Source organism: Bos grunniens, chromosome 6 (assembly GCF_055505025.1).
Source record: "Bos grunniens cultivar Pamir isolate PY7600 chromosome 6, Bosgru_T2T1.0, whole genome shotgun sequence".
Lineage (NCBI taxonomy): Eukaryota > Metazoa > Chordata > Mammalia > Artiodactyla > Bovidae > Bos > Bos grunniens.
The window spans coordinates 98,971,151-98,987,997 of record NC_141170.1 but is presented as its reverse complement, the minus strand read 5'-3'; the positions used below and the strand labels follow the sequence as shown (position 1 = coordinate 98,987,997).

The 16,847-nt window shown below is 35.1% G+C and overlaps 1 protein-coding gene across 2 annotated transcripts in view; it reads right to left on the bottom strand.

Moving 5' to 3' along the window:
* Nucleotides 1–1,924: 1,924 nt before the first annotated feature.
* The window catches only part of ARHGEF38 (Rho guanine nucleotide exchange factor 38), a 151,745-nt gene continuing 136,822 nt past the window's right edge, over nucleotides 1,925–16,847 (bottom strand). Inside the window, exons 11-14 of one of the 2 annotated variants that reach the window (XM_086406904.1) lie at nucleotides 12,831–12,974; nucleotides 11,813–12,011; nucleotides 11,409–11,668; nucleotides 1,925–2,457 (exon numbers count right to left, since the gene is read on the bottom strand). In XM_086406904.1, the coding sequence (XP_086263030.1) occupies nucleotides 2,272–2,457; nucleotides 11,409–11,668; nucleotides 11,813–12,011; nucleotides 12,831–12,974 (789 nt within the window). In that variant the 3' untranslated portion in view covers nucleotides 1,925–2,271. The remainder of the gene's footprint in view (nucleotides 2,458–11,408; nucleotides 11,669–11,812; nucleotides 12,012–12,830; nucleotides 12,975–16,847) is intronic. The other variant, XM_086406906.1, reaches the window with a different exon arrangement.

Below are 16,847 nucleotides of genomic sequence, written 5' to 3'. Positions count from 1 at the left end.
TACTTGATTTTAAATAATATACTTTTAAAATATATATATTGTATAATTTTTTTAAAAAAGCCTAAATAGCATATGAAATGTAGGTCGTATTTTTAAAATAGCAACAGCATTGCTTTATAGTAATGCATATTTGCCACAATAGTGGGGAACTGCAGAAGGTGGCTTCACTGGAAGTCTTGCTCAGTTACTAACTGCAGCTGTGATTTCAGTGGTGTGGTTTCTTCTAAGGTCAGACAGGAAGCATCAATCTTAGGACTACACAGGTAGACAGAACTTCTCCTATACATCTACATCTAGTCACTTATTTCAGCCAGAAAACCAGATATGTGTTGTTTATATAATTCTTCATTTCAGGGAGGAGTATTTAGGTCACAGCTAATTTATATAAAAATTCCTCACTAGTTGTTGGTAGATTCATGATATGCCACAAGTTACAAGTTTGGATTTCCTTTTGCTTTATCCTAAGCAAACTGGAATTTACTTATGTTTCACTATTGAATACAAAGGACCCTTTAAAAGACAAAAAGTTGCTGTACATCCAATCTTTTGGTACCCGACTCAAAACAAAGTTTTATGCAGAAACAACTTATAAATAGAACCTGATAAACCTTGTTTAAGAATTTTAGAAACAATATCATAAAATATAAATTTTTCTGTCATGTAATGTCTTCTCATGAATTTCTATGGTTGTACATGCCCTGTGTATGTTAAAGGTCAACAGCTCTCTGAAAAACGGCATTCTTCATTTTTTTGTATTCCTCAGTAATAGATGTAATAATATGTAGTATTGAGATCAAATCTTTGAGAGTAATTTTAACTTTAAAATTTTAAAATTTAATATATTAACACATTTTATATGGACAATGAAAATCTACCTTAGTTTGGTTTTTAAAAGAAACCACTTAGTCAAATTTAATCTTTATTTCTATTCCAAAGAAACATCTTTCGTTCAATAAAATGTCTTGAGACAAAACATGCCTGAAATCTTAGAGGACAGTTCTGAGCTATTCCTAAATGAAAGTTCAGTGTCCCGGGACATTGTGTTATAGCAAGTGCTATCCTCAATGCCTGCCTTGTCTAAGTACAAATCAGCAACTAAGAATATTTACATCTTGGCTCAGAACATGGAACACATATTCCTCATTCATCATCTACATGATTGAGTGATCCAAAAATATTTTCTCATTAAAGTATCGTTAGTGATCATGTTGGATAGTTTTTAAACAATTTCACTTTCAACAATGTTTAAGCAAAAAATAAAAATAATAAACTTAGGTACTTCCTATTCTCTAAGCTAATCATGGAAGTTCCAATAGCCCTTGATTTTGAAAAATTTCTCAATACTTAAATATGGACCTAAGAGGAAAATGGTCCTCCTCAGCATTGATTATTTTTATCACTATGTTCTTTGCTGATAGTAAATATATACCATGTAATGTTTATGGGTATGGACCTCTATAACTAGATCTAGGTTTGAATTTCAGCCCTGCCACTTACTAGCAATGTAACTTGGGCTAAATAAATTATTTCATCTATTTAGGCCATAGTTTCCTCATAATGTTTTGAGTATCAAATAATTTACCACATATAAAGCATTTATAATAATGTCTGGCACTTGATATGCATTCAGTAAATGTTAGATATTACCATTATGTTAGTCAGGGTTCTTTTAAATTCAAAACTTCCATTAAAGAGAGAGTCACATAATTAAGTAATCGATTTCTGTTCTTATGTCTTTTTAGTACACTCCCTGGTTCATGCATATATATGTATAATCTGTACCACATAGTACACATACATGTGTGTAAAACCATGTAATGTTATGTATATATGTGTGTGTAGGTATATACATGCATGCGTGTTCAAAAGAGAAAAATATAAAAACAAAAACATTTAAGGCAAAATATATAATACAGAAAAATAAAATACAGTAAATTGAAAAACCTTTATCCTTAGACCCAGCCTTTCATGATGATAAAGAATACATTTACCCTTTCGGAAGATCACTTTTAAGGAGTTGATAGTTGGAGCTTTGGCTGTGTGTTTCGCCGTTCTGTGTGTTTGGTGTTTCCTTCAACATGCATTCCTAATTGTACATTTTGAAATAATCTTGTTTGGAAGCATAGTCTTCCTTAAAATCTGAAATGGTGTCAGCTCTTAAATTAATAATTTGGAGGTTTCTTGATTTCTAGGCCAACATGTTGTAATGGCAGTTTTATGAGGTAGTCAATCAACAACTTGCCAGATAATGAAAGTCAAAGGCTTATTTTCTTAAGCATAAGTCATCTTCCCAAGGTAGTTAGCTGGAACATAGCCTTTCTGTCCTTGAACTTCAGCTAACCACCACTCTTTATTACCACTTAGGTCACAAAATCTAAGTATATGAACTCTTTGGTATTCCTGAAGGCTAAGTTCATGGTCACTCCGTGCTTGAAAGGCATGAACTGCATAGAAAATCTAGACAAAGAAGCAAATGATATTATTAGAAGCAGAACCTAAAAATTTAGACAAACATAATAAAGATTTCCAAGATTTAGAATTTCATAAAGTTACATTTCCCCAACTCCTTTGTTGGATTTATTTTGCCAAAGTATGGTCCAAGATGAAAACAGTGAAATTGCCATTCTTATTGTTCTGTTGGAAGGAGTCTAAATTATTCATTCTTGAAGGCAATTTGGAACTTTTTATTAAATCTTTTTAATGTTAGCTTTTTTTGATTCAGTAATAGCTCAAGAGTCTCTTCTACAGAAATGGAAACACTGGAAGAGATTATTGCGTAATAATGTTAATGTAATACCCACTTATAAGGTGAAAAGTGGGAGGGAGGTGGAATAACATTAAAGGTTCAGTAAACAATAGTTAAATTCTAGATGCTTACACTAAGGAAATTTGTAGTCATAAAAATACTGTTTTCTGAGACAACACAGGAAAATGCTTATGATAAAATACTCTTTTATGATAAAAGAAACCAGATGTACAATATAAGTCTAATACTGTTAGGTGGTTTTCTTTGAATAGTACAATTATTATAGACGAACATAATAAAGATTTCCAAGATTTAGAAGTATTACTAAATTTTTCTTGTTTTTATTTTCTTATTTTATAAACTTTTATAATGACAGTGTATTAAATTTATAATTTTAAATTCTTTGAGTGACCATAATTTTTCTTTAACCTTAAAACTTCATAATTATTAGATGCAGAAGAAGCCTCTAAGTGTTTAGTCCCTCTTCCACCAAGACTGTTAATAAAAATGTTTAGTTATGTTATAAAATTAAGCAGTCAGCTAACAATATTTATTCATTCATTTATTTAATTAAAAATTACTATGTATTTATTAGTTGCCAGATATTATATTGTCAGAGCACTTATAACCCCACTAGGGAAAAAAATGCCAAAAAAATGGGAGTACATGCAAAAACAACAAAGCAAAACAAAACAAAAAAAACCATGCAAATGCAGGTGATACATACACACATAAATACACACATATATATGTGTGTGTGTGTGTGTGTGTATATAAGCTAGTTTGTGAGCTGGGTTTTGGAAGAAGTAACCTTTTATAGGTCACAAAGTTAATAAAGAGGGTAGATATTTCCTATTCAAAGGTACAGAGATGAATACACGGAAACAGTACCTGGAAAAGGCAGGCAGATTCACTTTCTCAAAACTGAGGGTCAGGATAAAAAGGAAACGAGAAATAAGATAAATCCATTGAGCAGGAGACTGGGTTGTGGAGCGGGGACTACAGTTAATCCTTGGGCAATACCCAACTGAGTGGATCCACTTACACACTTTTTTTCAGTAAGTATATTGTAAAAAAAATGGGGAGATTTGTGACTATTTGAAAAAACTCACAGATGAACCACATAGTTAAGAAATATTGAAAAGACAAAAAATAAGATGTCATGAATGTATAAAATACTAAATTACTAAAGCAGATGAGTGATATTTAACATAAAATTAATAATGTTATAATGTTTTCTTACTGTTTGATAACTTTGCTTTCAAAGAATTATATTACCATTCAGTATGCCTCTCATAACTGAAGAGACTGCATATCAGCCTATCATCATAGGTAAGTGATTTTTTTAAAAACTGTAACATTTCCAGTTTGTATTAGTGGGCAAAAAATTTGTTTGGGTTTGTTTGGATTGTTCAAAAAAACCCAAAAAAACTTTCTGGCCCACCCAATACTATGACTATGACTGTAATACTGTATGCCAAAAAAATTTTATGATTTAGTCATTAGTGCATAGGTTAGGCTACTGTGAAGCAATCATACTGATTATACTAAGCTACCATAAAACAATCCGAGTGCTTCTTTGTTTTCAATGCATAAATTGTTATACCTGTAAATAAATATGATTTTCTTTTTTATATAATTTCTTCATTTCTGATGTCTAGCATTAGTAATGCAAATAAAATTACATTTGCTTTATATCATATAATGTTGATGTATTAAATGATTCATTTTGTAAATGACATAAACTTACATATTGGTAAATACAGTAAAGTATTTTAAATGTATTCTTTTCCTTATGATTTTCTTAATATTTTTTCTAGCTTTATTGTATGTATATATATAAAATACATAAACATAAATGTTAATCAAGTGTTTATATCATCATCAAGGCTTCTACTCAAAGTAGACTATTAGGAGTTAGGTTTGGGGGGAATCAAAATTTTTTGTGGATTTTCAGCTGCCCAGGGGTCAGCTCCCTCACCCCAGAGTTGTTCAAGGGTCAATGGTACAGATACAGCGTAAGCTGTTCTTTAGAACTTGAACTATTTAGCTTTTGATGGTATTCTGACACCACTGACATGTATCATTTCAACAGCTCTAGCATGAGCTAGAGGAGACGAACCACATTTTAATTTTTCTCCATTGACCATATCAATGATATATAGTAGGAATTCAAATATATGTTGGTTTGTTTTGAAAGTAAGGCTGAAAGGCTTGAATATCATATGAGAACACATGAGATTATCTTGAGTCATACAAGATACATACAAGACAGACTGGTGGGTATGTATCATTTTGCAAATTAAAGAAGTAAAGAGAAAACCAAAAAGGAGATGCCATAAATTCTTGAGCAGTGGAATGGTAACAATCAGTTCAGTTCAGTTCAGTTCAGTCACTCAGTTGTGTCTGACTCTTTGTGACCCCATGGACTGCAGCACACCAGGCTTCACTGTCCATCACCAACTCCCGGAACCTACTCAAACTCAAGTCCATCGTGTCAGTGATGCCATCCAACCATCTCACCTTCTGTCATCCCCTTCTCCTCCCTCCTTCAATCTTTCCCAGCATCAGGGTCTTTTCCAGTGACATGGTTCTTCACAGCAGGTGGCCAAAGTATTGGAGTTTCACCTTCAGCATCAGTCCTTCCTATGAATATTTAGGACTGATTTCCTTTAGGATTGACTGGTTGGATCTCCTTGCAGTCCAAGGGACTCTCAAGAGTCTTCTCCAACACCACAGTTCAAAAGCATCAATTCTTCAGTGCTCAGCTTTCTTTATAGTTGAACTCTCACATCCATATCCATACATGACTACTAGAAAAACCATAGCTTTGACTAGACAGACTTTTGTTGGTAAAGTAATGTCTCTGCTTTTTAATATGCTGTCTAGGTTGGTCATAGCTTTTCTTCCAAGGAGCAAGCATCTTTTAATTTCATGGCTGCAATCACCATCTGCAGTAATTTTGGAGCCCCAAAAAATCTCTCAATGTTTCATTGTTTCCCCATCTATTTGCCATGAAGTGATGGGACCAGATGCCATGATCTTACTTTTCTGAAAGTTGAGGTTGAAGCCAACTTTTTCACTTTCCTCTTTCACTTTCATCAAGAGACTCTTTAGTTCGTCACTTTCTGCCCTAAGGGTGGTGTCATCTGCATATCTGAGGTTATTGATATTTCTCCTGGCAATCTTGATTCAAGCTTATGCTTCATCCAGCCCAGCGTTTCTCATGATGTACTCTGCATATAAGTTAAATAAGCAGGGTGACAATATACAGTCTTGACATACTCCTTTCCCTATTTGGAACCAGTCTCTTGTTCCATGTCCAGTTCTGTTGCTTCTTGACCTGCATACAGATTTCTCAGGAGGCAGGTAGGGTTGTCTGGCATTCCCATCTCAGATGAGAGATGGTAGCAATAATGACCACCTTTTATAGCTCTCACAACAGTTTACATGTCAAATGTGCTGTCTCCTTAACAACCCTGTGAGATGAAACTTGGAGAAGTAACATGCTCCTAATCATAGAGCTAGTTGGTACTACTTGGACTGTATCTTCCAACTCCAAATCGTGTGCTTCATTCATATCTCATAGTACTTTAGGAACCAAACTCTTCTTCTAGCAAGGATGTGCAGAGTGTATTCTTGTAGAAAGGGACTGGAATCTCTAATATACTGTTGCTGCTGTTTTTGTTGTTTAGAAAGTGAAGGCATTGAATATACCCGTAAGAACAGAGTGGAAGATATGGTTTGCAAAAGCTTTCAGGAATATGATATATTATAATACAGCTTCTGAAATAATCTTTTAAGAGCCCACATTAGTAGTTGCTAGCCATCTTTTGCAATTTTTATACATATTATGGGGCTTCCTAGGTTGCGCTATTGGTTAAGAACCTGCCTGCCAATGCAGGTAGACATAAGAGACATGAGTTTGATCCCTGGGTCAGGAAGATCCCCTGGAGGAGGGCATGGTAACTCACTCCAGTATCTTTGCCTGGAGAATCCCATGGACAGAGGAGCCTGGCAGGCTGTAGTCCATAGAGTCACACAGAGTTGGACACGACTGAAGCAACTTAGCATGCATACATGCATACATAATATACATACTTTATCAGTGCAGCTATAGATTTTTTATCAAGTCAAATTACCTACTAATAATATGATTCCTAAATATTTATGGTGGTCTTTCAATTTGGGAGATATACTCTCAGGGAGAATAAAAAATCTACCTAGCAAAGCTTATATTTTAAACATTCAACATAAACACTCATAAAATTTTAAAGTTAAATTACAAAATTATACACTTTGAATACTTTAGATGATCATAGTCCATAGTTAGCTTAGGATGAGAATTTTTCAATTTTTAGATATGTTTGTGCCTCCATTTAACACAAGATAAATATTCAAAATGGAAGTAAATCTGCTTTTAAAGAGACAGTAGTTGATAACATTAGACTACAAGTTAGAAATTTTCAGTTATGAATTTAAGAGCTAAAGGTTTTCTCTCTTTTTAAAAAATGTTTTCATTGTTCTAAGCCATATCCTTCAACTTTCAATGTTACTATGTTTTGGTCCAGACACATTTATTACAGTTTTAGAAATTTAAGCCATAATCATCTGATCCTTTCCTTGGCATTCAGTAAAATATATTTTATTAATTACTTCTTTGCAATATATAAAGCTCTGGTTCATTTTATGTACAATATTCTGTGACTACAATCCAGTTCTCCACATTTCCTTTTTTAATAACACCCTGTATTATTGTATTATTGACCGATACCCAATGTATTACTTGCTGTTTACAACCACCAGCTCTTTCCTTGCGGTGCCACTGCCAATTCGCCATTTCCTAATTCTGTAACTGTGCATTTAATTATTCCTCGCTTAGTGAGCCACTCTACCTATCTTCACTCATTTTACTGATTTCATCCCAGTTCTCTAATTGGCAGCAACTAAAATCATAATATATCTTAATCTTCCTTTCCAAAACTAAAAAATCTGCAAAATGAGCATTTACAATATTACATCATATTAGCTCAGGAAGCCAAGATAGTCATATTGCGTGAAAAATGCTCATTCTCTCTCACCCACAAAAGCAAGCCTTCATGTTCTTTAGTTAAAAAATATAAATTGTTATCATGCAAGTAATTTTTGTAAAAGAAAAGTTTCAAATAAAGGTAAGCACACAAAAATTTACCCAATTTCTGTGAATACCTTGTTCTTTTATCCTTTATTCCTTGTCCTCTTCTTTTCTTTCTACCTACCTAAAGTGGTATTAAGTATGTAATTATAGTACACATAATTTTTGCAACCTGCTTTTTCACTTCAAGATATATTTTAAAATCTTTTCATCTCAATAAATAGCTCTCTAAAGCATCATTTTAATGACTAGTTAGATACATTATGTTACAGCCTTCTAACTTTTGAAGCACTTTTTAAATGATTACATGCTAGACATATAGCATTATTATAAGCAGTTGAAAAACATTAAGAGGGGGGATCAGATAGTGAATCTAGAATTATTACAAAACAACCAACTTTTCAGAAGTCAAAAATTATGTTCTCAGTATTATTCACATGGAAAAAGAAAAGAGCACTGATTCTCAAGACATTACTTCCCTCTAGAGCTGGATTTTAGCCATTATTAAACTTGGTCTTCTTTGAGAAGTACCAAAGATTGTGCCAGCAAGAAAATGGAAGCCTTGGTCTTACTGGAACAAGGAACTAAATTCTGCCATCACCACGAGCTTGGAAGAGGATCTTGAATTTCAGAAAGAAGCACAGCCAAGCAAACGTCTAGACTGTAGCACTATGAGATTCCAAGCAAAGCACCCAGCTAAGCTGTGGTCTGGACTGCTGACCAAGAAAATGATAAGATAATAAATTTATGTTGTTTTAAGCTACTTAGTTTGTGATAATTTGTTATGCAGCATAGAAAACTAATATAGACCATGCCATTATTATTTAATGGAAGAAATCTGAAATTTGAGTTGGGTTATTTCAAGTCAAAGGAAGGGTGCAGGGGATCCTATGTGTTCACAGATCCAAGCTGCCTTTTCTAATTCAGTTGTACCAGTAATAATATTTGTATTTATATCCATGACACCATAGCCTATTTTGAATTGGTTTGAATCTCAGAGGAAAAGGAGAACAAACAGCACTTTGGGAAGATGTCATTAATATACTTTGTTTTGAGCAAAAGAAGATTCTTATTTTCCCCCTCAGTAATGGAAACTTCTAATGGACCTAATTCCCATGATGCATATTGATAGGATTACTCAAAGCAATTAATTACTCTGCAGTGGCAGTAGCTACTGGCACTAGATGCAGTGTTAAACTACAAAATCCATGCTGAGCCTAAGTGAGGCACTTCATCTAAAAGTTCCTATAAAGCCAAGTAAAAACTAGAACTCAACATCTAACCAGCTTTAGGGTGTCTTCACAAATTTCGTCCTCCAATGTCTGTCCTTCCAGGTTATTGAGGTAAGGCAAAGTCAGCCAGGACATTTAATCAAGTATATGGATTTCACTAAAAAAAGTTCATTAATCAGTTGGTATTGTAACATTATATAGTCTTATAAAAACTCTGAATAAGCTGAGAGTGAATAAGTGAAAAAAGGGTTTTGAAACTTCAAGACAGGAAAGTGGTAAAAACACACAGGAATGTAGAGATGAGTTTAGAATCAGCCATGGCTGGGAGAAAATACTTGCAAATTACATATCTGATAAAGAACTGTATCCAGAAAAATAAAGAATTCTTAAAACTGGATAATAAGAACAGAAGTGAACCCAATTTTTTAAATGGGCAAATACCCGAAAAGACATTTCATCAAAAAAAACAACCAGGAATGGTCAATAAGAACATGAAATATATTCAACAGCATTAGTCATTAGGGAAATGTAAATCAAAACTACAATGAGATACCACTTCACTTCCATTAAGACGGCTGTGATAAAAAAAAAAAAGCAATAAGGCAAGAATGTGAAGCAACTGCAGTTCACAATCCTTACGGATTGTTGTTGGATACATAAAATGGTGCAATCACTTTGAAAAACAGCTTGACAGTTTTCTAAAAATTTAATGGTACCAATAAGCAACTCCACTCAAGAAAAATGAAATTCACACAAAGACTTGCACAAAAATGTTCATAGCAGGATTATTCATAATAGAAGTTATCCCAGATGTCCATCATTTGGTGAATGGATAAACAAAATAAGCTATATTCGAAGAATAAAATACTATTAGGCAATAAAAAGCAACAAACTACATATCCATACTACTACATGGGTGAATCTCAAAAAACATTATGCTAAGTGAAAGCAGCTGTCTGTAAGACACCACATACTGTGTGGTTTCATTAATACAAAAAATACAAAGAAGGCAAATCTATGGAGGAAAAAAGTAGATTAAAGATTTCTTGGGCCTAAAGGGGGAAACAGGAAGGGCTCCAAAATGAGTGCAAAGAATCTTTTAGGGTAAAGCAAATGTTCTAAAGTTGGATTCAGGTAACTGTTAGTATACTAAATGTCAGTGAATTGTATATTTAAATTGTATAAATTTTATGATATGTAAGTAAGTACTTAATAAAACCATTTTTAAAGTTTCAGACATGAATTGGACAGCATTCAGTGTATTGTTGAAAGAAATTGAATAGATAAAATATTTTTGAAGAGCAGTATGGCACTGTCTATCAAGACTTTATATCTCCTTTGATGCTCCAATATTTTTAGGAACTTGCCTTATAGATATACTCATTTAAGTGTATAAAAATAGATGAATAAGGATCTTGCCTGAAATATTGTTTGAAATTTTTAAAAAGCTCAAAATATTCTGAATGTCTATTATTATGGTAATAGTTACATAAACTGTGATATATCTGAATAATGAAGTGTTATGCAGAATTTGTTAAGGAAGAAGGTAGATATTTAAGTATGGTTGTGTCTAAGATATATTGTTAAGTGAAAAGAAATTATGTACAACATATATGTTCCCACTCATGTAAGTATAAACATACTCAGATAAATACAGTATTTGAAAAGATATACCTGCATGTTATCTCTGCAAAGTAGGACTGAGGAGAGAATAAAGATCTTTACTTTTAATTTACGTATATTTTTCTACTATTTTGACTTTTCACAAATAACATGTATTAACCTTATTTTTTTAAAGAAGTTAATATTAATTAATAAAGCCAGTAAAGAAAAAAGCAAGTTTAAAAAAAGGAACCAGTTAATTGGTCACCACTGGGGATTAACAAATATACCGAAACTTTCTGAGGTAGCAAAAGGAGCCCTATATAATAGTTAACTTACCATTTTGGGAAAGGATTATGCCAATAGACTTTGCACTGGTTAAATGGGGGAATGGTAGCTTTTCAAAGTTTCAGTATATAGTATACGTCATTATGTGGTGGTGTTATGCTAGAGATTAAAAACAACCAATTCATAGATAGCTCACTTACACATTATTTCTAATCCTCGCATCAACTTGGCCAAGTGGGGATTACTGTCTTCTTTTCCTCATTTGAGGAAACAGGCTCAGAGAATTAAATCCCTTGAAAAAGGTACACAAAACGGAAGCTGACACTTCCCGAGTCTCACGGTAAGGGAGAACATATTTCATGATTTGAACAGCCAAGCCTCTTCACATCAAGGTTCAAATTCTTACCTGTTCATCTGCCTCTTGAAGACTGTCAGCGTCAGTACCATTTGTTTCAGACTTCCCACATGTTCCACTAAGAGATGAGCTGCTACCACTTATGCTACCTTCTGGGGTGCCTGCGACACTGTCCCTGGCTGGCCGTGAAGACACAAAGAGGCTGATGTTATCAAAATCGTCATCGCAGAACCTGTTCTCAGCATCCACCTTCTGCACTCTTGCTGGATTGTAGGGTTTTAGGAAGGAGGAATACACATATCCTTTTATAACTGGGTAGGAAATAAAAAGAAGAAACAAGGTTATTTATATACTCTTTCCAAACAGTTGCACTTGGAGAAGCACACAGAGGCCCCTGGGAAGATTTCAAGCAGTAGAGAGGTGGAAGTTCTTTGCATCTTATGCAAAAAACTCACTTCCTGTGTCAACAAGCCACCTGCTGGTACTCCCCAGTGGATCTTTTTGTTCGATCACAGCCACCAACTCCCCTTCCAGAAGATTGATGTCATATTCTTGTGTGGCATTGCACTTGCGCTTAGCTTGGTAGAGTTCCTCTGTGCTGTATGTGGATAGAAGTTTGGAGCGGTGAGTGTCCGTCTGGCGTGGCACTTCTGGCTGGAAAGTTAGGAGAGATGTTTATTTAGACAGATGTATAATAAAATCCTCACAAATAAATACTGGTAAGTATTTCTTCTCTGGAGGTTTTTTTAAATGTGGAACCCAAACATTAATTTGGGATTATTTCAATGTTGAGGCATAGATCAGGTATTATTGTGAAAGTATTTAGCTGACTTACGCAGTGAAAAATTTTCTAGTTAGCACATGAGGGCAGTGTTGTCGAGAAGAAAGAAAATTCGGCTGAGAATAAAAAGGCAGAGGTTCTAATCCTTCTTGGTTGTTGAACATTTTTAAATTTTTTGCGATGTTGTAGGCACTTATGTATTAAGCACTTGATAAACAATATTTAATTAATTACATTGTATATGTGCATGTATTTTTCTGGGAAATAGTAAATTAGGCAGGAGTCAAGAGGCTTGGCCCCTATCCCAGCTCTACTACTAAGTGACATTGAAAAAGCCACTTCATCTCTGCAGAATAAGATTCCTTATCTAGAAAAATGTAAGGTTTAAACTGTAATGATTTTGCTCTGTAAAATTCTGTTCATTCACCTACCAGATATTTATACAGTGCCTACCTGCGTCAAGTACACTTAGGCACTTGTTCTGTATACATCTTGTACAAAACAGATAAAAACCTATGACCTTATGGAGATCATAGTGCAGAAGGTAGAAATAAATGAGAAATTCTATGTGTAATAAGTAGGTAATTATAAGATACTAGAATGAAATAAGTGATATGAAAAATAACATACTATGATTTGAACAAGGAAAGCAAGTGATAGTCATCATTGTTACTGAATGCTACCAAACTCACCAGAGTTTGCACAGGCTTCTTCTTTTCAAAACTAAGTTTCCTCTCAATAAAGGTAGCACTGTTATCCTTTACAAAATTCAGGTTTTGAACCTCTTCTAGTACTCGATTCTGAATTTCAGAGATGCTTGAAGCCAACTGTGGTACCTAAAGGTAGAAATGATACAACATTTCTCTTGGGACACTTTAGGGAGACTCTAGTCACTATAGAAGAAGTCCAGTTGCACTGGCGTCACCATATTAAAAGACCATCTTGAAAGATCCAGTGGGAGTGGGGTGGAAGGAGTGGGGTATCTGCAACCCCAGCTATTCCAATCTCCAACTGCTTGAGTCTTCTATCATCATCCAACCACCAACCTTAGACAATGGCCTGAGAAAATCTTTGTGACACTTCAGCCCCGGTTATTATCTGACTGAGACACTGAGAGTGATTACCTGACCCCAGTGAACCCCAGAACCATGAGAGACCATAATAATAAGTGACCATTGGTTGTTTCACACCACCATGTTTGGTGTAAACTGTTATGCAGATATAGACAACTGGAACTGTTCTGAAGCATTTGGATCCCAAGATTCCTTCTCCATCTCAGTGAATCTTGGTGACTTTCAATACTTGAGCAGAAGATGGAAGTTTTCTTCTCTGCAAATGGTAAAATGGAGAGTCTCTAGACTGGGACACTAGGCACAAATGACAGTGGGGACCCAAGTTAGAAAGAGGGTGATTAAGTGAGTGGATATAGACTGGATCCAGAGACCCTGCCAACCGGGCTTCACAGTCAACCATTTCCCTTTGGACAGAAAACTTGAAAGGACATCTCTGAAGATTCTGAACAACACAAGAGGAAAGACCTGTTGATGGCTATCACCAGGAGTTCCCGAATGAAATTGCAATCAGATCGCTCCACACACTAGTGGACACTCAGAAATCTCTCCTAAAGATATTAATACATTTGCTCACATATAAAATCACTCTTGCACTATTTGTAATAGAAAAAGATTGGAAATAACTCAAATATCTATCAATCAGTTCAGTTCAGTTCAGTCGCTCAGTCGTGTCCAACTCTTTGCGACCCCATGAACTGCAGCATGCCAGGCCTCCCTGTCCATCACCAACTCCCGGAGGTCACCCAAACCCACGTCCATCAAGTCGGTGATGCCATCCAGCCATCTCATCCTCTGTCGTCCCCTTTTCCTCCTGCCCCCAATCCCTCTCAGCATCAGAGTCTTTTCCAATGAGTCAACTCTTCGCATGAGGTGGCCAAAATACTGGAGTTTCAGCTTTAGCATCATTCCTCCCAAAGAACACCCAGGATCTCCTTTAGAATGGACTGGTTGGATCTCCTTGCAGTCCAAGGGACTCTCAAGAGTCTTCTCCAACACCACAGTTCAAAAGCATCAATTCTTCAGTGCTCAGCTTTCTTCACAGTCCAACTCTCACATCCATACATGACCACTGGAAAAACCATAGCCTTGACTAGATGGACCTTTGTTGGCAAAGTAATGTCTCTGCTTTTGAATATGCTATCTAGGTTGCTCATAATTTTCCTTCCAAGGAGTAAGCGTCTTTTAATTTCATGGCTGAAGTCACCATCTGCAGTGATTTTGGAGCCCCAAAAAAGAAAGTCTGACACTGTTTCCACTGTTTCCCCATCTATTTCCCATGAAGTGATGGGACCAGATGCCATGATCTTAGTTTTCTGAATGTTGAGCTTTAAGCCAACTTTTTCACTCTCCCCTTTCACTTTCATCAAGAGGCTTTTTAGTTCCTCTTCACTTTCTGCCATAAGAGTGGTGTCATCTGCATGTCTGAGGTTATTGATATTTCTCCCAGCAATCATGATTCCAGCTTATTCCACCCCAGCATTTTCATGATGTACTCTGCATATAAGTTAAATAAGCAGGGTGACAATATACAACCTTGACGTACTCCTTTACCTATTTGGAACCAGTCTGTTGTTCCATGTCCAGTTCTAACTGTTGCTTCCTGACCTGCATATAGGTTTCTCAAGAGGCAGGTAAGGTGGTCTGGTATTCCCATCTCTTAAAGAATTTCCCACAGTTTATTATGATCCACACAGTCAAGGCTTTGGCATAGTCAATGAAGCAGAAATAGATATTTTTCTGGAACTCTCTTGATTTTTCCATGATCCAGCAGATATTGGCAATTTGATCTCTGGTTCCTCTGCCTTTTCTAAAACCAGCTTGAACACCTGGAAGTTCACGGTTCATGTATTGCTGAAGCCTGGCTTGAAGAATTTTGAGCATTACTTTACTAGCGTGTGAGATGAGTGCAATTGTGCAGTAGTTTGAGCATTCTTTGGCATTGCCTTTCTTTGGGATTGGAATGAAAACTGACCTTTTCCAGTCCTGTGGCCACTGCTGAGTTTTCCAAATTTGCAATAGGGACAGATTAATATACACAAGAATACATGCTGTGTGATTTCATTTATATAAAATACAAACCGGGCCAAACAGTGCATGGTAATATAAGTCAGAAGAGTGGTTACCTTTGGAGGACTGTAATCTGGAAATTATAGTTCCCTAACAGGGAACCACAAAAGGCTTATATCTAGATCTGGGTGGTGGTAACTCAGATGCATATATGTGCAAATATTCATTGAGATATACACTTCAGATAGATGCATTTTACTGCATATAATCTTATAAGCTACACTTCAATTTTAAAAGTTTAAAAATGGGGGGGATTAAAAAATTAAAATAGGGGACTGATCAGAGAAATGCAAATCAAAACCACAATGAGTTATCACTTCATATCCATTAGGACAGCCATAATAAAAAGACAGATTGAGGAAACTGGAGCCCTCAATCATAATTAATGAGAATGTAAAATAGTGCAACCACTTCAGAAAACAGACTGGCAGTTCTTCAAAAGGTTAGCATAGAGTTAGCTTATGATCCAGAAATTCCACTCCTAGGTATGCACCCAAGAGAAGTGGAAACATATATCTATTAAGAACTTGAATGTTCATAGCAGCATTATTCATGATAGCCAATAGGTACAAATAACCCAATTGTTCACCAACTGATGAATGGATACATAAAATGTGATATACCCATAGAATGTAATATTTGGCAATAAAAAGAATTAAGTTGTAAAACACATCTGCAACATGAACAAAACTTGAAAACATTATACTAAGTGAAAGAAGCCAGTCACAAAGAACCACATGTTGTAAAATTCTCCTTATACCAAATGTCCAGAATAAGCATATCTGTTGAGACAGAAAGGAGATTTGTGGTTGTCTGGGACTGGGGAGGCTAGGGGAAAAGTGGAGTCACTGCTAATGGCACAGTTTCTTTGGGGGGTGATGACCATTTTCTAAAATTGTGGTGATGGCTGCATGATTCTTGTGAATCTACAAAAATCATTGAATCGTTATATTTTAAACAGGTGGAGTATATAGTATGTGAATTATATCTCAATAAAGTTGTTACCAAAAAATATTGTACAAGTATGCAGTAGACATATAAAGATGTAGAAGAAATGACGAGGCTATGTACTGACATGGATGTTAAACACAAGCTGCAGAAGGGTACTACAGTTTGCTAGTTTGTGTAAGAAATAAAACACATATTTGCATTTATTAGACTTTTAATGGCACAATAAAAATAAACTAATATCAATGGGGGTGAGAGCAGGAGATGAGGTGGTTTGGAGTCAGAATGGGTGTGAGGCTGCTTATACATTTTTATATAGCTTTTTCTCTTGAGCCAAGTAAATGTAGCACCTATTTATCCAACTTAATTCAGAGGATAAGTTAAAAGTTAATTATACAATATATTTTTCTCCAAATGTCCATTAGATATCTAACCAGCTGAAAGATAAGTAATACACTTGAAAGGCCAGGTAACAAAGCTAATTTTTTTTAAGTTGATATTAGGGTGTAAATATCTTTCTTCTTCTTCAGAAAATGATTATAAAATTATACCCTAATGGAAAGTTAAGATATATAGGTATAGATATATATTTTTCGTACTACTATATCTATGTTTTATATA